A 21,694-nucleotide genomic window follows, 5' to 3' on the forward strand; every position below is an offset into this window, starting at 1 on the left:
TCTCCACAACCAAGTGTCAAAATGAGGCTTTTATAAGAATGCTTTGGGATAACGCCTTACAGTTCTGAGCCTACAAAAAGGAAAAAAATAAAAATAAAACTGCCCAAGCCATGAGTCCTACACTTAATATTCCTTCTATAAAACATGAGTCCCAAAAACACTTCCCTAAATTTAATTCCACTATGTACCAAAAGGTTAAGAATATTACACAATTTATCTCTGTTTTTTGAACAATACAGAAAACCACCCCAAGCTTTGGGAAGTTTCTGCTCTGCTTGCTTCTGAAGAGACTTACGGGTAGCCCATACCTGACCCGCAAATTGGACTGAATGCTGGTACAATAAAATCTGTTAGGCAACTGTCCCTGATAATGGAAAAACCAAGTGTTAGGAACCCAAATCACACAGTATGTTGTTCACACCCTTCAGCTGTGCTCAGAAAGTTCCAGCAAACAGCAATGTGAGAATCACCAGTAGTTACTAGAGCCTGACTCCTATTCCTTCTACAACCAGACAACCTGCAGGGCCTTTCTCAGATGTTGGAGAATTGCCTATTCATGGATCCCTTGCCACTGTTATCAAGATGGAAAAGCACCTGTTAAATGTTATAAGGTCTAACAGAAGTTTAAGTGCAGTTTGCAAAGAACAAGAAATTCTCATGTATCTGTTGGAACCTGCAGAAAAAAATGCCCACAATGACCCACCCAGAGGCACTTCTTTCCTACAGGATGCAAGCTTTTCAGCTCTCTACTGGCCTGTCAGACTTCCTCACCTGAAAACCTGCATTTCTAAACACAAGGTTTAAGGAACAAAGTCTTCTGGTGATTATGCAGCAGCCGGCATGCAAGACAGTTTGAAATGTGCACAAAGGTGACCTTAAGCCCACTTCTTTTGAAAGTATCAGACGGCCCCTGCTTCAAACACCAGTACCACCAGTCAAATCTCCAAACCACCGGTTAAGTGGCAACTGCGAGAAGAGAGGAAGCTTGATGATGCGAAGGCTCGCTCGCTCAGCGCTGTCAGAGGTACAGCAGCGAGAAAAACATTTCCATTCTTAGTGACCTCCATACAGTGGGCGTGCGATCGGTAACCACCTGAGTGCCCTCCCTCCATCAGAATGTGCAGCTTTGACAATCTGACTAAAATGTCTGATAAACCATTGTGCAATTTTGGGGGGCTGAAAATTGTGGATTTATTCTTGTATCCCAGAAATGTGTTTTACTATGGTGACGTCTGCTCTTGAGCTCAGCTGAACACTGACTTTAGCATTTGGCCATTCAGCCTCTACTCAGAATGGGTATGCTGTGTAGCTCTGTGATGGGGCCGCTGAAAATCCAAATGACTGATGGTAGAAAGAAAAGCAAAGCTATAACTCATGATTAATGAAAAACCTGACCTTGGTTTGTGACCACCAAAGGGCATCTGGAAAGGAAAGAGAGTATCATACACGTGAATAACCAAAATCTCAAAAGAGTTTTCAGAAAGTGCTGGTTAAATTCACCTTTTTATAGTGATCATTTAAAATCCTTGTGTTGTGAGAACTCTCAGTGCCTCAGAGTTGATCATCTGAAATGTGGAACTGTAACAGTTCACTTTAATGATTTTTAAGTTTATAAATTAACCCAGGGCTTGGGGCCTCTATAGTTTGTGTTTGAGTAGTCCAGGTGTTTTACAGGACATGTGGGACTGCCCTCACTGGAATGAAACTTGAACTGACTCCTGAGAAGCAAATAACCCACAGGATGCCTCCAGGACAAGCAGTGAAAGGGTTAGCATGTGGGCCAAGAGTCTACTCGAGCACGGGGGACACTGGGAACACAGAATCAGGGGCACCTGGGTGGCTGGGTTAAGTGTAACTCTTGATTATGGCTCGGGTCATGATCTTGGGTTGTGAGACTGAGGCTTGAGTAGGGCTCCCTGCTCAGTGCAGACTCTGCTTGAGCTTCTTTCCCCCTCCCTCTTCTTCCCCCTCTCCTCTTGTGCTCTTTCTTTCTAAAATAAACAAAATCTTAAAAAAGAAAATACAGAATCCGTTGGAGCAGTATGCAGGCACATTAAACAGGCACAGTCAAATGCTCAACAAAGGTTTTCCGGATCCTGTATTCCTGACTCTTCAAGATTATTCCAGTGAACAAAATTGTTGTCAGGCTGCTAGCGTTTTGCTGGTTTTGGTTTTTTGTTTTTGTATTTTGTAACGTTGTCAAGCATTGATGTAATTTGAATGTCAGTAGAATTTTCATGTCTGTGTACATTTCTTCATAAATATGCTAGAACCTGTGTCTCTCTGTTTCTCTAGTGGCCAAAAGCAAGCTCTGCAGTCAGACTGCTAGGTGGCATCCCAGCCACGTCACTAAGGACATGGGGTCAGTTCCTGAGCTGCTGTGCAGCATGTTTCCACAGCAGTGGGATGGGTACCGTGGTGGCGCCAGCCCACAGGATAGCGTGCATTTAAAAAAAGACAGTTGCAGGGAGGCCTGGGTGGCTCAGTCTGTTAAGCATGGGGCATGATCGCGGGGGATGGAGTCCTGCCTCAGACTCCTTGCTCAGCAGAGTTTGCTTGTCCCTCTGCCTGCTCTGCCTGCGTCTCTCTCTCTCTCTCTCTCTCTCTCTGACAAATAAAATCTTGAAAAAAAAATAAAGATAACTCCATAAAATGCTTGCACAGGGCTGGCAAATCCAAATGTTCGGGAGATGATGACCAAGACCATTCTAGGTCACTGTGCAGGGGGGCACAGCCACGTATGTGCCCCGAAGGTAGTTAACACACTGCTGACGGTCTCAAGTGCCAGTAAGAAACTTCTTACAGGTGACATTGGAAATGTGTAACGGGAACAGTCCGCTGAGCTTGGAAAGCCTGAGTTTAGCCTTTTAACTTAAAACATTCTGTTTCATTGTTTCCACTCACTGTGGGGAATTCACTGGTGAATACAGCACCCCCTGGGCCAGAGTCCCCTGGAGAGTGCCAGAATTTGACCCTTCACATTGGGGAGGCCTCTGAGACTCAGAATTCAGGTGTTTTACCCAAGGCTATTCAATGGGGTGGTTGGGACTAAACCCCTGATTCCAAGAGCAGAGGCTTTAGAAACATACTCCAGAGGATTGGCTAGGTCAGGTGTAGCTTTTCAACCTGCTGGGCTATTCTGTTTCAGGTTGTACTTGTGACCACACACATAGCCTATATGGTTTTGGGACTCAACATTTTCCATATAGAAGAGATAAACATTTTCCATTCTACCCAAATAGCTTATTTATTAAATGGTCTACTTGAGTTTCTCTCTCTCCCTCTACTCTTCTCACTGCATTCTCTCTCTCTCTCTGAAATGAATGAAAATCTTTAAAAAAATAAAAAAAGATACTCTCTTAAGGAATGCAGAAATGCAAGACCAAAACACGTGCAGGATCTTTCTGGCAGAAGAGTCTGATAAAGTAGGGAAGGCTGTCATGGAAGGGAAGAAGGGATAGCTATGGGAGAGAACATCCCAAGGAGTCAGGTGGCTCCCCCTTAGGTAGTGAAGGACATTTGTAGGAACGTTTGTAATCCACGACAAACAACATAGTCTTCCGCAGCCCTCGACAGTTACAGTGTTTGCCTGAATCCTGTCTGCACTGGAGTGTCTCATGAGGGCTTCTGAGTTCTAGAGGGCTCAGGTGTCTTGTCTTGCCACCTTCGATTTTGCTATGCGTGGAGCAGCATCTGACCTCCCTCAGGCGAGTGCACGTTAACTGTGGGGGGTAGTTTCCTGTGGTCCCCAGCATCGGTGCAGAGCCGTTCTGCATGTGTCAGAGGCCCTTCTAATGGGCCCCTAAACTCAAGTCGGACCTCCTGTTCTGCTGCTTTCTCTCTTGCCAACCAATTTTTTTTCAGTATTCACTGAGCGCAGGCTGCCTTTGCTCATGAATTTTCTCTTGCCACTTGGTAGGTTAGTGAATGAGTCATTGGGCTTATTCAGTTTGCTTGTCCATTTAGCAGTTGTTACAAAGTCCCCCTTAAGCACATGGTCCTAATTACCACCGGGGCCCCAGGGACCACCTTGACCATGAAGCAGAGGGAGAGTGCTGAATGCAGACTTTGACATGCCCACAGGGCCTCCTCTTCCTAACACCCTCCCCAAGGGCAGGGCTCAGCCAGCTCCCTGAGCTTGCAGGACCTTGATTCTGTTGTTACCCCTGATGGTGATCCTCAAAGAATCATACCTGCCTGGATTCCTCGTTTCTCCTGCTCTCTTTTACTTGTGGTCCCATGGGGAGAGCCTGGCCCTAGCCCCACTTTTAAATGTGCCATAGGGCATGTGTAATATTAAAACACATCAGGGAACTGGAGAAGGTGAAGGCCACTCTAAACCCTTGACCCTTGCCTTGTGGATTCAAATAATTTGGAAAAAAAAAAAACTTTCATTCAAAAGTATAGAGTGACATGTAGTAAAATATTCATTGCATTGGTAACCTTGCCTTAAAAGCACACAGAGCTTATGTAAGTGTGTGGCTTTATAATAATCTGTGCCTTTGTTGCAAAAGAACATTTCAGAAGGGAAAAAAAGTAACAGGAACTAATCGACATCTTGGAAGTGCTATAGATTCCAAAGATGTCAAATTGTTGAGAAAAAGTAATATAGTTATTAAAATTATAACAACCACTTTCAGTTTTAAATGTTTAAAAATGATTAACTCTACTGTTAGATTTGCTGCCAATTCACCAGATTGGATGTTTCATTGTACCTGGGACACTATTTCCAATTGGTTTTATTTTGAGTGCCAAATCATTTGTTGAATGAATATGCAGTTTCTCATTGTAAAATTACTGGATGTTGTTCCAGTTTGTTGGGAGAACCTGTGGGATGAGGACATGGCCCTGGAGCTGCCACTTCTGAGCCTCTGTCATCAGGCTCCTCTGAGCCTCCGGTCCCCATCTGTTACATAGGTTAATAGTAACAGTTGTGAAATGTTTAAAAAAAAAAAAAAAGGCATGTTATATAGGATTAGGAATTACTGGACACATTACATCAGGAACTGTAAGAAACACTCACACCGTCCCCAGGCTTGTACACTGATGCGTGCAGGAGGCAGACAGCAGGCTGCCCGGCCATCGAAGGTCCCAGAGATTCAGGTTCTGAAAGCTTCAGTTCAGCCCCTCATCAGTGTGTCCCGCAGTCCTGGGTGCTTCACAGCCACAGAGATGGGCAAGTTTCGCGAGTAGTAACGACTTGATGAAAAGTAAGTTCTGTTTCTTTAAGGGGAAGAGAAGTGGGGGAAATGGGATATTGTAACATGGTAGAAAACAAAGTGTCAAATTCAGTCCCACACTCCATCTGAGGAGGTAGAAAACAGAATCCCTTTGTAGCTGCCTGGGTCCTGACAGTTGGATGTCCTTTAGCTCATTATCGGAACCGAGCATAGATTTATATAACTCATTACCTAAATAATGTATTTTTTTTAAGATTTTATTTATTTATTTGACAGACAGAGATCACAAGCAGGCAGAGAGGCAGGCAGAGAGAGGAAGGGAAGCAGACTCCCTGCTGAGCAGAGAGCCTGACTCGGGGCTCGATCCCAGGACCCTGAGATCATGACCCGAGCTAAAGGCAGAGGCTTAACCCACTGAGCCACCTGGGCACCCCAATAAGGTATTTTTAAATGCAAGCTCGTCATGGTTTACCTTACAGATGATTTCCACATTAAGGGATATTCAACTTCCAGCTTCATACGTTTTCTCAAAGAGGGATAATACCCATTTCCCACAGTTCCATGTGGAAGGGTGTTTGTTAGCGCAGATGAGACACCACGTGAGAAAGGCTTTTGAACTGAGACGGCCTGGGTCCCCCAGGTCGGGACTAGTGCTGTGTGGGTCCAGCGGCCGAGTCTACCTTCCTCACAGAGCCTGGCCTCGTGTCTTGAAGTAGATCTTTCACCATAAGCAGCCTGGGTCCACTGTAACCCTTGGGTCCCCTTGTCCCTCTAGTGTCTAGATGAAGGCTCAGATGAAAGTCACGCCCAGAAGCCGCATCTGCCCCATTTTGGTTCCTAATTGGCCCAATTCAAAGGAAGCCCTTTCCCCAACTGTGGCATGGACTTCCAAGGAAAAGAAGTAAAGCTGAAGGGAATAACTTAAAAGAAGAAAGGCAATCCCCAAAATAGCAAGAGGGAGCAGAGTGCTCCCCCCTGGAAGGTGCATTGCATCTGGCCATCTGGCTTGCTGAAGACCCCAGAGCCAGGAGGGCTTGGTTCATATCGGTGCCCTCAGCTTGTGGGGAAGGAGCAGCTGGGGAATAAGGACTCCCCCAGGAGCCGTCGTCAGGGTCTAAAGTCATAAGTGACATTGCCTGAGCCAGCTTGATCCCCTCCTGCCCTCAGTGACTTTATGTCTAGGCCTGTGGACGTCAGGGGCATGGCTGTCCTTTCAGGGGTCGAGATAAGAAAGGAACAGAAGAGGTCTGCATCCACCTTTCTAAAGCCCTGTTTCCAGTCCTTGCCTCACTTCTGACGTTCATGTGAGACCAGAGAGAAGTGCATCTTTTCCCGGCTCCTCTAGGCATGTCTTTTCCAGGCTCTCACAGGGCATACCCTGGAGCAGATCACTGTGATTCTCTGTTCCATGCCTAGCTGAGGACCCAGATGCACAGACCCCATCCGGCAGACCAGGTGCACCCCTGTCCCGAGAGACCTCCTGCAACCTAAGTACTGGGGCCTTGAGCAAGGGCATTTGCTAAGAAAGTCACAAAGAGGTTTCCAGAGTGTAACTCCTATTTTAACCTAGGTCAAGGGTCAAAACTTTTTGGAAAGGGCCATATAGTGCTTCTTTTAAGCTCTGTGGTACAAGGGACGAAATTAGCGATGTAGTGAAAGAGATATTTCACAAAGATTTCTATTGAGAAAATTCTAATTCTAATACCGTAATTTCTGTAACAGATGTAACAAGAAGAGTAGAATTCTTTATTTGGTGGGGAGAGCATTCACTTCATTGGGCTTCAGAGTCAGCGTTCCCCATGACCAAGATCCATGGCAAGTGTTCACCCCTTGATGCTGATTGATGGGCAATGAGATTTTTCTCTCTTTTTTTTTAATTTTAAAGATTTTATTTATTTGAGAGAGAGGGAGCATAAGCAAGGGGGTAGCGGGGCAGAGTGGGGGAAAAGAAGCAGACTCCCCGCTGAGCAGGAAGCCCGAGGTGGGACTCGATCCCAGCACTCTTGGATCATGACCTCAGCTGAAGGCAGACGTTCACCGACTGAACCCCCAGGCACATCAAGATTTTCTCTTTGAAAGTATCTTTTCATATGCATTGGTACTGCCAGATTTTGGTTTCAGTCCACAAGTTTCTGATTGTAGTTTAACATGTTCATTACTTGGAAGACATTTATGGAATTCTGTTGGATTCTTCTGTTGGTATTTGTCCTTTAGTATGTTCCTGCAGTGTAGATGAGTGTCTTCTGGTTGACAGGTGGAGGCTCCTCAGTTACAGTTAAATAGGTCTTGAACAGTTCAGACACCACTGGAGGAACTCCTTCTGGAGCTTAGAAATCGTACCAGTGCAAGTTTACGTGAGAAGGCAGATCTCGCTGCTGCTCTTGATTCTAACCGCACGGAAAGCCAGGGAAGGAGTTTGATGTGACTTGTGGTTCTGACAATGTCACTTGTTGCTGAGGAGGCTAACGCCGTGTATGTTTTGCACATAGGGGATATTTTTGCCTATAATTTTAGGTTGAATTCACTGAGAAACATTATCAAGTCTGCAGCAAAAGCTAATTTCCAGAGCCCTTTAAACCTCAGTAATAGTGGTTGAGGTACTTTTTCTTATAAAGAAAAATTTCAGTCTTGGCTTTGAACTCAGAGCAGTGGTTAAGTCCATGGACAGAAGGTCAAGTTCACTGTTGACACGGTTCAGTCACAGGCAATAATCAATTTGGTGGTGTTGTGGTTTGGTTTGTTTTGTTTTGTTTCATTTTGTTTTTTGGCAAAGTACCTGCCATATGGAGAAGAGCTTTAAACACCTTCTATCTCACAGGCTGTGTAAATCTGTCATGTGTGTGTGTTTACCACCAGCATTTACACGATCTTAGCGGGTCTCCCCTCGGGTTGTACTGCGTTAGTGTCTCCTCAGCTTCTGTGCACACGCTGTCGCCGCTGCTTGTTGTGTGAGGACCCGTTGGAGCCTGATTTCTCTGCCACTTCAAACTCGGTCCCAGCTTAGTTCCATGTCAGGGACCTCGGTGACCCAGGAGCCCAGAAGACTTCTCACTCAGACGCTGGCCTTGCTTTTCAACTGTCCGCGGACTTCGCTTTTGGCATCCTGACTCCACGAGCAGCCGTCCTCCCCGAGGGGCTCATCGTGTTCCACGAGCTTCTATCCTCTGGATGTTTGCTACAGGGAGTGAGCTCACCGTTGGCAGATGGCCCTCCTTGCTGGGTGTAACAGGAGGCGGCCCCCAGGAACTTCCAGTGGTTGTAGCCTTCTTTTCCTTTCTTTTGTAAAATTCTAGAACTGGATTCTGTTGAAATTCTTGCTTTGCCCTGACCGTTGCTTTCCTGCAAGTGGGGGACAACATCACAAGAACTGCTTGTCTGGTAACATCGACCTCTAGCCCAGTCTTGCGACACAGCCGCGGTGACCTTGCATCCCAGAGTGCTGAGCCACCTGCCAGGATGGAGAGTGAGCCACACCCCACTGGGTCTGCAGAGCACACGGAGCCTGCGTTCCCCGTCTTCACGGGACACATGTGCACTGAGGAGAGAACAGAGTGACGTGCACTCAGAACGCTGCTTGCCACGGATGTGTGCACACCGCACAGGGACGTGGACACATTAGACCACCACACCACGCGCCGTGTCACTCCTGCGCAGCTCAGCCCCAGCTCCCGAGCAGCCACAGAACGGACCCAAATGAGTGACCGGGGCCATGTCACAGCGCTACTCTATTTGTGGACGCGGACATTTGCACTTCGTGTGATTCCCATGCGTCCTGCAATATCCTTTTGATCGTGTCCCCTACTGTTTGAAAAGGTAAAAACTGTTCTTATTCTCAGGCTGTACGATGTGGTACAATGTACAATTCCAGTGGTGAACTGGAATTGGGCCAGGGGCCATGTTTGCGGACTCCCGATCAAGATGCCTCTGCCATCACGGGCACGTGCACTGGTGTCACGGGTACTGGTGACAGATGAGGAGGGAGCGTGACTACCACATGGGACAGGTTTGGGTTTCACCTCGAGAAGGTGCCAGCCCCTGTTTGCCAGTCGTTCACAATTCAGCCCTGAACTTGAAACTGAATTGGGAGAAACGAATCAAAAGTTTGCTGGGCATGATTCTCATTTGGAAAGTCTACAACTTTTTTTTTTTTTTTGTACATTCTGGAGGGAAATGTCTACCGTGTTTGCAGACTGGTTTGCTCAGTGTTGCTTCTAGAAGACGTCTTTCATCTATGATGTAGACATTTGTGACATCTCGCCCAGACATCTTCCCATACCACTGTCCTTCAGTAACGATTCTGTGTATTTCAAGCTTTCACACTTTGTCCTTTCCCCTTCCTGACCCTGGGTCCCTATTATCCTGTGTTGAATTTACGTGGGTTTGTTCAGGTCCCCAGTTTCGGGCTCTGGGGAGCTGAGCACTCCACACGTTCGCAGCCTTCTTTCTAACTGAGTCCAGCCTTCACGCCTCCCGTGGTTCTTTCTGCTCTTTTTTCCCCTAGTTCTTCAAACTTAGAATTCTAACACTTTGTCAGCTTTGTCCTGTGGTTTGCCCCCTGGAAAATTCCCTGAGACCGTAACTCCCAGGGAGGCTTTCTCTCAATTCCTCATCCTCTGGCCCTTTTCTGCTTTCCCCTGCCTAAAGAATCATCCTTTGAGGCGACGGCAGACAAGGGGCAGCTTCCTTGACGCTCAGGGAGAGAGTGAGAACTGATTGTTTGCTTCTGGCTCTCCTGCCAAGGAGCAGGATGGGGGTGGGGAACAAACACCATCACCATGATGCTGGATCGCAGCGAGTCAAAATTTCTGCTTGTTTCTAAAGGCTCCCCCACTGGTCCAAGACACAGTTACCCAGTCACCCAGATCTGCCTCTTGTGGTACGGACGTGCACAGTGGGCCTGTATCCCAGATGCCTGCTCACTGTCCCAGCTCTGCTCAGGCATGAGCCGTGCTTCCGCGAAGCAGAAAAGGCTGCAATTCTCTGTTCTCTTTGAGGTGCGTCTCAACACTGGTTTCCAGGCAAGCAACTAACCTCACTGATGACACACATTGGGGCCAGACGCAGGCTTACATTCAGCTGGTGCTTTGCCCTAAACCCACATGAAGTCTGCTTCGGGGGAGCTGGCCTGGATAAGAGAGAACCTTGAAGACTGCCTTTGATTGCAAGAATGTTATTCCCACGACCTGAGTGAGCCTGTTGAAAGAGAATGCCTTGAGGACACGTAGCCAGCGTTAGGCTCTCACTACTGCTGCTAAGATCAGTTCTGTTTTTGCCCTTGGGTAGATGGCCAGAATGGAAACAAATAACAAGCTTTTATATTTTCCCTGTTTTAAGATATAACTTACGAGGATGAAATGCACTCATTGTTAAGAATGTGGTTTGGTCAGTGTTGATGATTGCCTACAGCATATAATCATCACCACAATCAAGATACAGAACGGTTGCATCCCCTAAAATGTCCCTATGCCTCTGTGCAGCTAGTCCCCTCCCCCAACTCCAGCTGCAGCTTCTCTAGAACGTTAAAAGTCGCTTCAGTCACTTTCATTCATAGAGGGCTGTTCAAGTTGTCGATTTCCTTGTGGGTCAGTTTTGGTCACCTGTGTCTTAAGGCTTTTGTTCGTGTTGTCCACAGGGTCACCTTTATTGGCATGAAGTTGTAGATGGTGATTCCTTACTATCCCCTTAAGGTCCATAGGCTACGTAGCGATAGCCCTCTCTCAGCGTGTCATGTACTGATTTTACAGAGGAAATTCAGAGTACGACGTCACGTCCTCTTTTCTTCATAAGATCCACTTTCTTGTCCTTCTGTTTTCTCTCCCTAAACTTTCACTCGTGTGGTGGAACAGAATGTGAGCCTTGAGATACCCGGTTTTACACCAAAGCTCAGCCATGAGCTGAGCAGATGGCTTCCCCACACGAGTCCATCTCGTGCTCTGTCCTGCACGTGTCGTGGGGCGTCCTGTGCGGGTGTCTCCAGGTACCACAAGTGGGGTGTTGAGTGCTCAGCCAGCACAGCTGCCTTGTTGATGGATGTTATACGGTGTCCCCCACGTCATGTTGCTCAGACGAGAGCGAGGGAGGATAATATTGAGAGCCTCTTGAAGCCTTTAGTTTTCTCTCCATGTGTGTCTCACATTTGATATAATTAGAATCCTGAGTTTATGCACTGTGGTGAACATTACTGAAACATGGTTAATTCTTTATCTAGAAATTCTGCTTTGAACAGAGTATATCAGTACGAGCATTACTGAGAATGATTTCTGAACAAGGAAACAAGATTAAAACCCCAAGACTTGAAACAGAATGGCAAAAATGAGATTCCTTAGCATTGATCTATGTTTTATTTAAATGTGTTTCCGTTTCATGTTTCCTCAGGTCCTTGATTTTCCCATTCCTGATCCGAAGCGGAAAGCCCATGCCCTTGTACACGTTTGCGTCGGCCTTCATGTTCTGTGGCTACAATGGCTACTTGCAAAGCAGATACCTGAGCCAGTACGCCATGTATGCTGACGATTGGGTCACAGATCCCCGATTTCTAGTAGGTGAGTGTCCCCCTAAGGATGCACTCCGTTGTTCTCATCAGAACCTGGGTTTTCAGGTCCCCACAGTTCCTGGTTAGAAAGCCCATGCTCCTCGAGAGAGAGAGAGGAGGCGGTGCTGGTCCATGACCTCGTGGCAGCAGGCCGAGCACCAGAGGGAGAGGCACGCGGCCCCAGCAGCAGCATATGACGCACATGCCTGCCATCACCCCTGACTTGGCCCAGAAAGCATGAATACCTGTTCCTGAAGCAGACCTCAGAGTAGCAGCAGGTTCCGGCAGAGCGGACGACAGAGGGAGACTGAGGAGCTCTGTTACTAACCGTGTAATCTAAGACCGTCATTAAGCTCCCACTGTTCCTAATGGAAAATGAGAAAAAGTCCAACTGGGTCACCTTCCAACAAGGCCATTAGAGTTTCCTGATTATGCTAACTTGCAGAAGCTATTAGGTCTTGTGAAGTTTTTGATTTTTTTAAAATCTTTATTATTTTTGAGTTCTAACTAAAGCCTTATAAGTTCTGAGGAAAAATGAAAATAAAACATCAGTAGTCAAAAATATATGCAAGAGTGTAAAAAAAAGAAAATACACCCCCTCAAGTCTCCTGGTGATGAGGAAGTTTCTTCTGAGTTTCAGAGAGTCCCGTGGCTCTTTGGCTCTTGGTTTAGTGCTTCCTGGAAAGGAGCCTGGGCGAAGTCTTAAGTCCTACTTCCGAGCACACCAGTCATCCCATCAGAACATTTGGAGCAGACTAGTTGATTTACTGGTATTATTAGAAAAACAAAGCCCTCTTTCGCAGACCTGAGTGCAGCACTTACGTCTCTAAGGGAAGCATTATATTTATTACAATGATCTTCATTATCAGTTGTGGTGACCTGGCTCCTTAGTAACTATAATAGGGCGGATTGGGGTCATCCCATTCATTCCGGCTTGGGCCTGGGGGTTTCCTGGTTTATGGACTTAATGCTGCTCTGTATCGCCTTTTCTGTAGGATTCTGCCTGTGGTTAATGGGCATGCTGGTAAACATCCATTCAGACCACATCCTGAGGAATCTCCGGAGACCAGGGGAGACTGGGTATAAGATACCGAGGGGTATGTACTGAAAACAGGAGACTTGATGCCACACTATCGGCAGGACGCCTTGCTCTTTCAGTTTTATCCGATCCAATAACTAATATCTAGTCACAGCCACAAATTTTCGATGTGAGTCACAATTACGATAGCAATCACTGTGGTTATTGTTTTCTTAGAATGACAGAAGAGCTGATTCTGGCTAACTGAGTGGCTATTAAGCAAAAAGGAAACTAGTTGTATCTGTTTGGAAAGAGAATACGAGGAACAACTTATGGTTTACCAGGGGTGCCCAATACCTCATTTCTGGCCATAGCAGGAATAGACGACTGGTCCTCTGTCTGAAAACAGTTAAAAATGTTGGATACATGTTGTTGTTTTTATCTTTTAAAATGCATCTGTGTGATGTCCAGAAATGAAGTCAGTCATCAGAGAGCAAGGGCTGGGTGAATGCTTGAGTCCAGGACCCAACTCGTAAGAGTCCGTAACCGCTAGCTGCCCTCATTGCCTCAGCTTTGTAGCCCAAATGTTTGCCAACCGTGGACAGTCCGAAAACCTCAAGTCACGAGTTAGGATCCGTGTGGTCCTAGGGAGGGAGTGCCCTCCTGCATCCAGTCCGCACAGACCCAGATCCCCAAAGAAACCTGTCTTCAACTCTAGGCTCTGAGAGCCTAGCAGGCCACACGCCACAAAATAAGAGCCACAAAACCCACGAGGACATATGGTGCCTTGAGTGAGAGCTAATTAAACTTGGGAAATTTTAGATCTTAGAGTTAATAGAAACAGATCATGAAGTGAATATCTAGTTGTTTAAATAATTAAAAGGGATGAAATTATGAAAAAAAGAGTAACATACCATAGAAAGAACTAAATAGATGCAAGATAGAAAGCAAGGGAGATCCTCAAACTAAAAAAAAAAAAAAAATTTAAGACTCAGTGGGTAGAACTAAAACATCAGTGGAACGGGAAATCACTTGGCCGGGCTTAGATGGATCCTTATCGTCCTGGGAACCCTACAAGGGGAAAACACAACATGACAAGCAAAGGATGGGAAAAAGCCTACAAATCTCAGGTTGTTTAAACTGTGGCTCTAAGGTGGTCCTTAGAGCGCGCCCCTCTGCCCTCCAGCCTCAGAGCCTTTGCTGCCTGGAGACCCCAACACCAACCCAAACCTCACCTACCAGTGAGGCCCCTTCCAGCCACGGCCACCACCAGCCCTCCCTCCGCCCACAGCCCGACTTCTGGGCCCTCCCCCATGCTCTGCTCCACAGCACTCCCCACCACGTGCTGGGATCCGTGCTTTCCTCAAGGGCTGCATCGGGGTTTAGTGTTCCAGAAGGGGACATGGTGTTGTCCACGGTGCACTCCCAGTGCCTAGAGCAGGGCCTCCTGTCATGTGGACTTGAAGGATCTGTGAAAATGGATGACTGAATGAATGAATCTGCCCTTGAAAATTACTATTTTCTTCCAGTTTGGGTCTAGGCCTCTGTGCAGGTCCGTCTGATTAAGCTAGTCCTTCACTGTTACTCTGTGGTCTCTGTCCCTACTTAGGTTCCATCTGTGGGATTCACTGATTAGTCAAGTGACATAGTAAAGTACACGAAAATTGTAGCATTTTATATTCAGATGAACGGTACGTAGTTACTCCCAGAAATCGTAAGACGAAATGGTAGAACTAGTACCGTTGGGTATGTTTCATTGATTACAATTCTGGACCAGTCATGTTTCCCAGGGCTGAGCTGGTGCTCTCCAAGTAAGCGCCCACGGCTGTCTCGTCGGTCAGTGTTTCCCAGGTGTCGTCTGTAGGAAATGCACCCCTTGCCTGTGTTTCCTTGCAGGAGGCTTGTTTGAGTACGTGACGGCAGCCAACTACTTCGGGGAGGTGGTGGAGTGGAGCGGCTATGGCCTGGCCAGCTGGTCCGTCCAGGGCGGGGCCTTCGCGCTCTTCACCGCCTGCTTCCTCTTCACCCGGGCCCAGCAGCATCACCAGTAAGTTCACGAACACCCTCCACATGTTGGCTCTGTGCTCTGGCCTTACTATAACCATTCTCAGGTTCCATTCTCGAAATGTTCACATTTGTTGGAACTGCCGGATCGCAGGGTACACCGGGCATTAGCTAACCGAGTCCACAACCGCGCAGACGTCCAGAGAGGAACCTGCTCTGAGAACCGCCGGGTGCACGTCAGCGTCGTCATTTGCTGCACCCGAGTCTGAGCCCTTCAGACGTTCGCAGCTGGAGCCCACGGTCCCGTGAAGCTTCGGGCAGGGGACTCGTGGTCTGGCCAGGAGCACGCCGTCGGCAGGATGCCGAGTGCCCACAGCTGGGCCCGGAGGCGCACGCCAAGTGCGGAAGAAGCCCAGCTGGACCCTCACGCAGCCCCTGCAAATGAGCGCCCCGCACCCCTGCAGACCTGCGGTACTGTCTGGACTCCCAGGCTGTGCGCACTGTCGAAATCACATTGTTTCCCAAGGCGAGGGGCCTCGGCCTGTGTCAGATCCTCCAAACAGCCTGTGATCTCGAAGACCAGTACAAACTCATAAAAACCAATCCAAGGCTGTCAAAGCTGAAGCGAACCTAGGGTAGCGCCCTCCCAGTCCGACGCATGAAGGGACTGAGGCTCAGGGAACAAAGTCCTAGCTTTTCAGATGGGAGAGGTCTCGGGCCGTCCCCCGAGGCCACAGCAATGATGGAAACCGGGCGGGCGGCTCACGCCAGTGCCCATGGGGATCATTTGTGTCCCCTGAGCTAGAAAGGGCGCTGCTGCCCCCCTTCCCTGGCTGCATTGCCCCAAACACATTTCGTGAAGCTCTCCAATGCCGCCCATACTCTCGGAGGCACACATAGACACAGAGCATCATCTGACTCCACGGCGCCTGTCATCTCTTGAAATGGGGCAGAGAGAAGCCCCCAGAAGGACAGACTGATGTCATGGCATCGTGGGACGCACACAGACTTTTCAGAGTCAGAATTCCTAGGTTTCTTTCTGGGCTCACCATGTATTTTAAGATGCAGAAGATTATTACCAGAGACACTGTGGAGAACGGGCAGAGCTGGAAGGTCTCGTTAGCTAGGTTTTGTAGACCATATGCCAAAAGCCCGAGATTATTGAGATCACAGGAGAAGAACCCTCCAGCGCTCCATGCTTTAAGGTGCCCCACTCTGCTCCAGACAGTGGGGGATCTGAGAGCTGGGACCTGTCCCTATGCCGGAGCTGCGGAGGGGGACAGAGGTAAGGAAAGCTCACACCAAGAAAGGCTCAGGAAACAGGTTACAGCGTCAAAGGTGACAGGAAACGAGACGATTTGCTATGATGGGTTGAATTGCGTTCTCCCCCCACCCCCCAAAAAAGATGTTGCAGTCTTGACCCTGCAAATGTGACCTTATTTGGCAATAGGGGTTATCGCCATCGCAGATGTAATTAGTTAGGGAGGTCACGCTAGAGTAAGCAAGCCTCTGACCCAGCAGGACTGGTGACTTTCTTAGGAGGGAAACTGCACATGTGCACACAAGGACAAGAAGACCACGTGCAGACACACACACAGAGATGGCCGTGTTAAGTGCGGAGGCAGACCATGTGGTGACGCTGCCACATACCCCCGAGGCTGCCAGCAGCTGAGAGAGGCAGAGAAGGAGCCTCGCTGAGAGCTTAGGAGGCAGCACGGTCAGGCCTCTGACCCCCGGAACTGGGAGAGAATAAATTCCTGCCTCTTTGGAAGCCCCTAGCGTGTGGGCCTTTGTTGCAGAAGCCCCAGGAAGCCAAGACACTGGCCTTTGAGCCACCCAGAATCCGCTGGGCTGTAAGGAAAGACAAAGGCAACATGTGTGAGTTCTGGAGCCCTGCGCTTCCTCCTGCCGGATGACACCATGCCGGCCTGTCCCCAGAGCTCATGCTGCTGCAGGATGCGTCTGCCCGGGTGGGGACCAAGCCTTTTGGAGAAAAAAATAACAGTGACAGCAATACCAGTGCATCTTGGTCCAGCCCAGCTGTCCTGTGTTCCTGGGGACCCCTCCTGCCCCCATTCCTCCCTTCCATCCACTCTTCCCTCCTCCTTCCCAGGCAGGGCCTCCCCACCAAGACCGCCTTCCCATCGATCACATCGCCTCTGAGGAACAAGCTACTCTTGTGCGTTAGTTCCGTGAGGGAGTAGGAAGCAGCTGTTGGCTGGTTTCTAGTAATGGAGAAACGAGACGGTACTGGTAGCTGAGAAGTTGGATCACAGGAAGATTGAACAAGAGCCGAGTCGGTGGTAAAGACGCTTCCTCAAATGAGCATGGGAAAGTCTCTCTTGACATTTGAGTAGGAGATATTCAAATTTCTAATGGGAAATATTCAAATTCTATCATTGGAACAGGAAATAGAAATAAATAATTTCATTTTGAAATTTGAATTTGAATAAACGTCTCTGTTAATAAAAACCCAAAGGTATTCTTTGCAGAAAGCTTCACGAGTTGAAAGGATTCTTTTTCATTCATTTGCTATTTATACTGATGTCACTGCAAAACCAATTTTAATTGCTGGAAATTTAATGAATTCAGCTTAGTGGAAGTATGTTCGGAAATGTTGATTTACCAGCTGAGGACAAAGGAAAAGCTATCTTTTTTTTTTTTTTTTTTTAACTAATCCCACAAACCCAGCTGATTACAGAAAACAATCCATGGGGCTATTCCTAGCCCTCTTTTTGGTGTATTATGATGTTCTCAAACCAATGTTTTATTACACTCAGTTTATTTCCATAACCGAATGTGAAATGTTTAAATTCGTTGAGAATTATACTGACCATGAAGCGCTAGGTCGGAAACATTGGGTCAGCTGTGCCAAGTTGCTAACAGATACAGTGGTTTGAGGCCAAAATGTCAAGGAATAGGAAAGAGGAATGTTTTCGGACTGTTCTCTCCACTGCCAGCCTCAAGCCGCGCGCTCACATAAGGGAGCTGCCCTGGCTTGGGTGCGCTCCTGCGGCACCTGGCCAAGGGGTCGTCTGAGCCCAGGTGCGTGCTTGTTCACACCAGGGTCCTGCAGGTGAGGCCAGCCTTCGGGGACAGCCTTGGAGGAGGGGCTCTGTCGAAATAAAAAATTGTGTGTAATGTCACTTAGAAAACTGATGTCCGTGTGTCTTTGGGACACAATGACAGATGGCGTCATGACCTAGACAGATAAAGACCCACCAGAACGAGTCTGTGAAGGACATCCTTGTTCTCACAGCAGAGCGCGGGGTCTGTGAGCGCTTGGAAGGAACGAGACACGCAGGAGAGGAGCACAGGGCACTGAACCTGCTCGTGGGCCGGAAAGACCACTGGTGCTTTGAAGAAGAATTCGAAGAACTCTGTCCGATTCAGCCTAAACCGCATGCGATGACATGGGCAGCCTTCAGTGACGGGTTGCCTTAGTTTCGACCTCAGTTCGGGCTCCACAGTGATAAAATCAAGACAAAAAAATCCGTATCCAGCTCTGGTCAGTGTCACATAAGTGACAGCTTTGATTCTAGGGATAGAACACGTGAGAAAAATCTGCCTGCCCTATTAAAAATGTGTGTGTGTGTGTGTGTATATAATATACATACACATATTTATAAATTTTGAGATATGATTTCTCGAGCTGGATCGACAAACGTCATGATGTACATGGATGAGAAAAGTAGTTTCATCATTTTAGCAAAGTTTTATTCCTATAGAATGGTGTCTGTGAAATGAATCGAATGTATTTGGCCAACCTCTGTATTGGGTGAGAACATTTCGATCTGATACAGGCTCGCTCTGACATCATGAGGGGCCAGCCGTGCTGCCCTGTGCTGCTTCTGACCATCGCAGAGGGGTGTGTGGGCATCACCGGCCTGGTCTTGCTGGTCTGAAGGTATCGTTGGCTTCTGGGCTGGTGCCCGGCCTCTGAGAAACCTGCTTGTGGTCCAGGTCCTCAGTGCCAGCAGGCTGAGTGCCTTCCGGTGGCTGCAGCAGAAACATGTAGATGGGGGTGGCGGGCAGAAGTCTGAGGTCAGGGGCCAGTGTGGTGGAGCTCCAGTGACAGCCCCCGCTGGCTGTACAGTCCAGTCCCCTCCTGCACTGCCCTCAGAGATGAAGGGCCATGGAGCTCTGGAGGATCAGGACACAGATCCCATTCCTGAAGGCTTCGCCCCATGACCCAATCCCCTCCCAGAGGCTCTGCCTCCTAGCGCCACCCCCTCAGGCATCAAGTTCTTAGCCTAGGAATCTGGGGCGGTTACTCAGGGGGAACACTAGGGCCAGCCTTCAAGAACTTTCTGTGAGCAGAGAGGAGCTGAGTGTGGCACTGGCCAATCTGCTCCACGCTGCTGGCACAGCAGCCACCTCAACGGGGGCGCTCCGCTGTCCGGGCTCCTCACAGTCTGGAAGAGAACAGCCCCGCATCGGAAGTAATGTTTGCACCCGAGGCCCGCAGCCCAGCTTCAGAGCGCGTGGCCCCCCCAAGGGCACAGGACAGCATATGCCCTCCCCAGGGGCTCAGGACAGCGCGTGGCCTCCCCGGGGGCACAGGACAGCGTGTGGCCCCCCAGGGGACCAGGACAGCATGTGCGTTCTCTGGAGGCTCAGGACAGGGCAGTGCGCGGAGGCACCCACAGCCATCTGAGGGGCTGCTGTTCGCCGTCGGGTCCGCCAGCGCAGGGTGAAACATGGCAGAAACCAACAAATTTTGTCAGTTCCCTGTCAGGTTGCCTTCATGATGCGTTTCTGCCATGTGAGCTCATAGTCGCTTCCCATCATGATGCTTCGTCTGTTTATCTTTTGTGCTGATGGAAACTCCTTGTTTCGGGCAATTTCTCCATCTTGTCAGGTCATTGTAAGTGTTCATTCCATCCACGTAGCTGCCTCCCTCCCCAGCTAGCCTCTACCCCAAAACGAATGGAGGGGACTTGTCATTTATATCAAAGTGGAAAATGCGTGTTTGTTCTGAATGCCAGGCCCGGCTGCGTCTTCCCAGATTTGTCTGAGAGCCCCTGGCACGCACCCAGGTGACTGTTCCACAGACTGGGGGCTGGAGCCGTAGCTCTCCTGGGGACTGCGGAAAACCAGAAAACATCCAGAAGAAGACCTTCGAGACACTCCTCCTGAGTGAATTAAATGGGTTTCTTCCTATGAATCATGCTTTAGAATAAAATATATTTAGTTATTCATTATAGAGACAAAATCAAACTACATATCTGAAATGCCACAGTTTTTAGTGTTACTCCTAAAAACCTCCGTATTTCTGCATAATGAAGTGTTGTCCATTTTGTCAGCATCTAAATGTTTAAGCAGCAAAATTATTTCTTTTTCTTACTGTTCCTTTTTTGTCTTATTTTAGGTGGTATCTTGAGAAATTTGAAGATTATCCAAAATTCAGAAAAATTATAATCCCATTTTTGTTTTAAGTCCATTGTCCACGGAATGATCTTTGACTTGAAGCATTTCATGACTATATAAATGAATTATGTCTCTGTCATTTTCCTGCTACTGGATCTTTTTCAAGATTTGCTGTAGGAATTATTCCCTATGAGTCTATAAGCTACCTAATAACAGACTAATCAGACTGAAATGCAGGTTGACAGACTGGGCTGCATACCGAGTGGAGAATCTGGAACTCCAGGTCATCCCAGCGGACCATTTATCTGCTTTCGGAGCCTCCTGTTGACTACTTACAGCTAAGTGTGCATAAGACCAGAATGACAAGCCGTATCTGGTGGCCTCTGTGGGCTGAAACCCATCACTGCCCCTCATACAACCCATTCCAGCCATCAATTCAAGGCCAAAGGCGACGTTGCTCCCTCCCCTGATAAAGGCAGGACTGCCTCTCTGGTTCCTCTCATCCCACTGGGTCAGAGAGGCTGAGGCACCCATGGTGGGTTACAGACCCAGGGAAATGCCTGAGCCCTCACTGTGCGTGCTGTTGGGCAGGGAACTTGGGGCAGAGAAAGAGACATAGGAGACCTGGCTGATGCCTGGACGTAAGTCATCTGGCACTTTCTACAGCCTGGCACCCCAGCTGACTGCACTGCAGGGCACGGTGCCAGATGTGCTCATAAGGGTAGGCCGCTCTGTCCTCCACTCAGATGACTTCTTAGAGGCCCCGTGATTATGTTCCTCCTTATGCTGATTGCCAGGGGCATCAGTAGTCTGTGGTCTAAGATGATTTTTTTTCCTTCTGGGTAGAATGAGGATGTTATAAGGCACTCTTTTTAAAGTGCCCTCAATATTACAAAATGGTACCTTGAAACAGAATTTCTTACTCTAGATGTACTTGAAAGGCCCATGGAGATAAATGGCAGTGATGATATTTACTGCGCATTGCCGGAAAGAAACCTCCTAGAAGACACTCTGTGAAGCTCTGATGGTCCAACGGTGGTGTCCTCCAGGCCTGGGACAGCGGTGCCGGGGTGGCCACCTCCACAGAGCAAGAAACCGCGGGAGCAGGGAAAAGAGCAGGCTGTTCACTCTGGCCCGCTGACACTGTTTGCTGGTTGTGGGCGTGGGTGTCCCGAGCACCCAGAGGGCTGGGCCCCCGCACCCTCTCCTGGCTGGCCTTCCCAACCAGGGTCGGTGTCCTCACGAGGTTTTATGTAGAAGCCGTGTTCTCAGGGTTTGTGATTTTGAGAGTCTCTTGTGGCTTCAGAATTCACAGAAAACTTGCCCGATGCTACTGTGCTTCATTTTCACTGGAAAGAGCACATTTTTGAAGAGAAACTTTGTTATTAAAAGAACACCATTCCGGGGCACCTGGGTGGCTCAGTGGGTTAAAGCCTCTGCCTTCGGCTCAGGTCATGATCCCAGGGTCCTGGGATTGAGCCCCACGTTGGGCTCTCTGCTCCGCAGGGAGCCTGCTTTCTCCCCTCTCTCTCTGCCTGCCTCTCTGCCTACTTGTGATCTCTCTCTGTCAAATAAATAAAATTTAAAAAA

General features: G+C 48.3%; 1 protein-coding gene across 1 annotated transcript; it reads left to right on the forward strand.

Moving 5' to 3' along the window:
• Positions 1-9,034: 9,034 nt before the first annotated feature.
• On the forward strand, positions 9,035-21,532 carry LOC111153410 (steroid 5 alpha-reductase 1). The gene is made up of 6 exons (XM_022512426.1): positions 9,035-9,137; positions 10,126-10,174; positions 11,556-11,722; positions 12,708-12,809; positions 14,627-14,777; positions 20,106-21,532. Exons 1-6 carry the CDS (start codon positions 9,035-9,037, stop codon positions 20,170-20,172), a joined length of 639 nt encoding a protein of 212 aa, XP_022368134.1. The 3' UTR covers positions 20,173-21,532.
• Positions 21,533-21,694: the final 162 nt, after the last annotated feature.

The sequence above is a fragment of the Enhydra lutris genome, unplaced genomic scaffold (genome assembly GCF_002288905.1).
Source record: "Enhydra lutris kenyoni isolate GAN:26980312 unplaced genomic scaffold, ASM228890v2 scaffoldscaffold32, whole genome shotgun sequence".
Lineage (NCBI taxonomy): Eukaryota > Metazoa > Chordata > Mammalia > Carnivora > Mustelidae > Enhydra > Enhydra lutris.

Coding starts and splice junctions, on each gene's coding strand:
- LOC111153410 (XM_022512426.1), top strand. CDS start 9,035: ATGTACAATTCCAGTGGTGAACTGGAATTGGGCCAGGGGCCATGTTTG. Junction 9,138..10,125: donor CACGTGCACTGGTGTCACGG/GTACTGGTGACA, acceptor CTCAGGCATGAG/CCGTGCTTCCGCGAAGCAGA. Junction 11,723..12,707: donor AGATCCCCGATTTCTAGTAG/GTGAGTGTCCCC, acceptor CCTTTTCTGTAG/GATTCTGCCTGTGGTTAATG.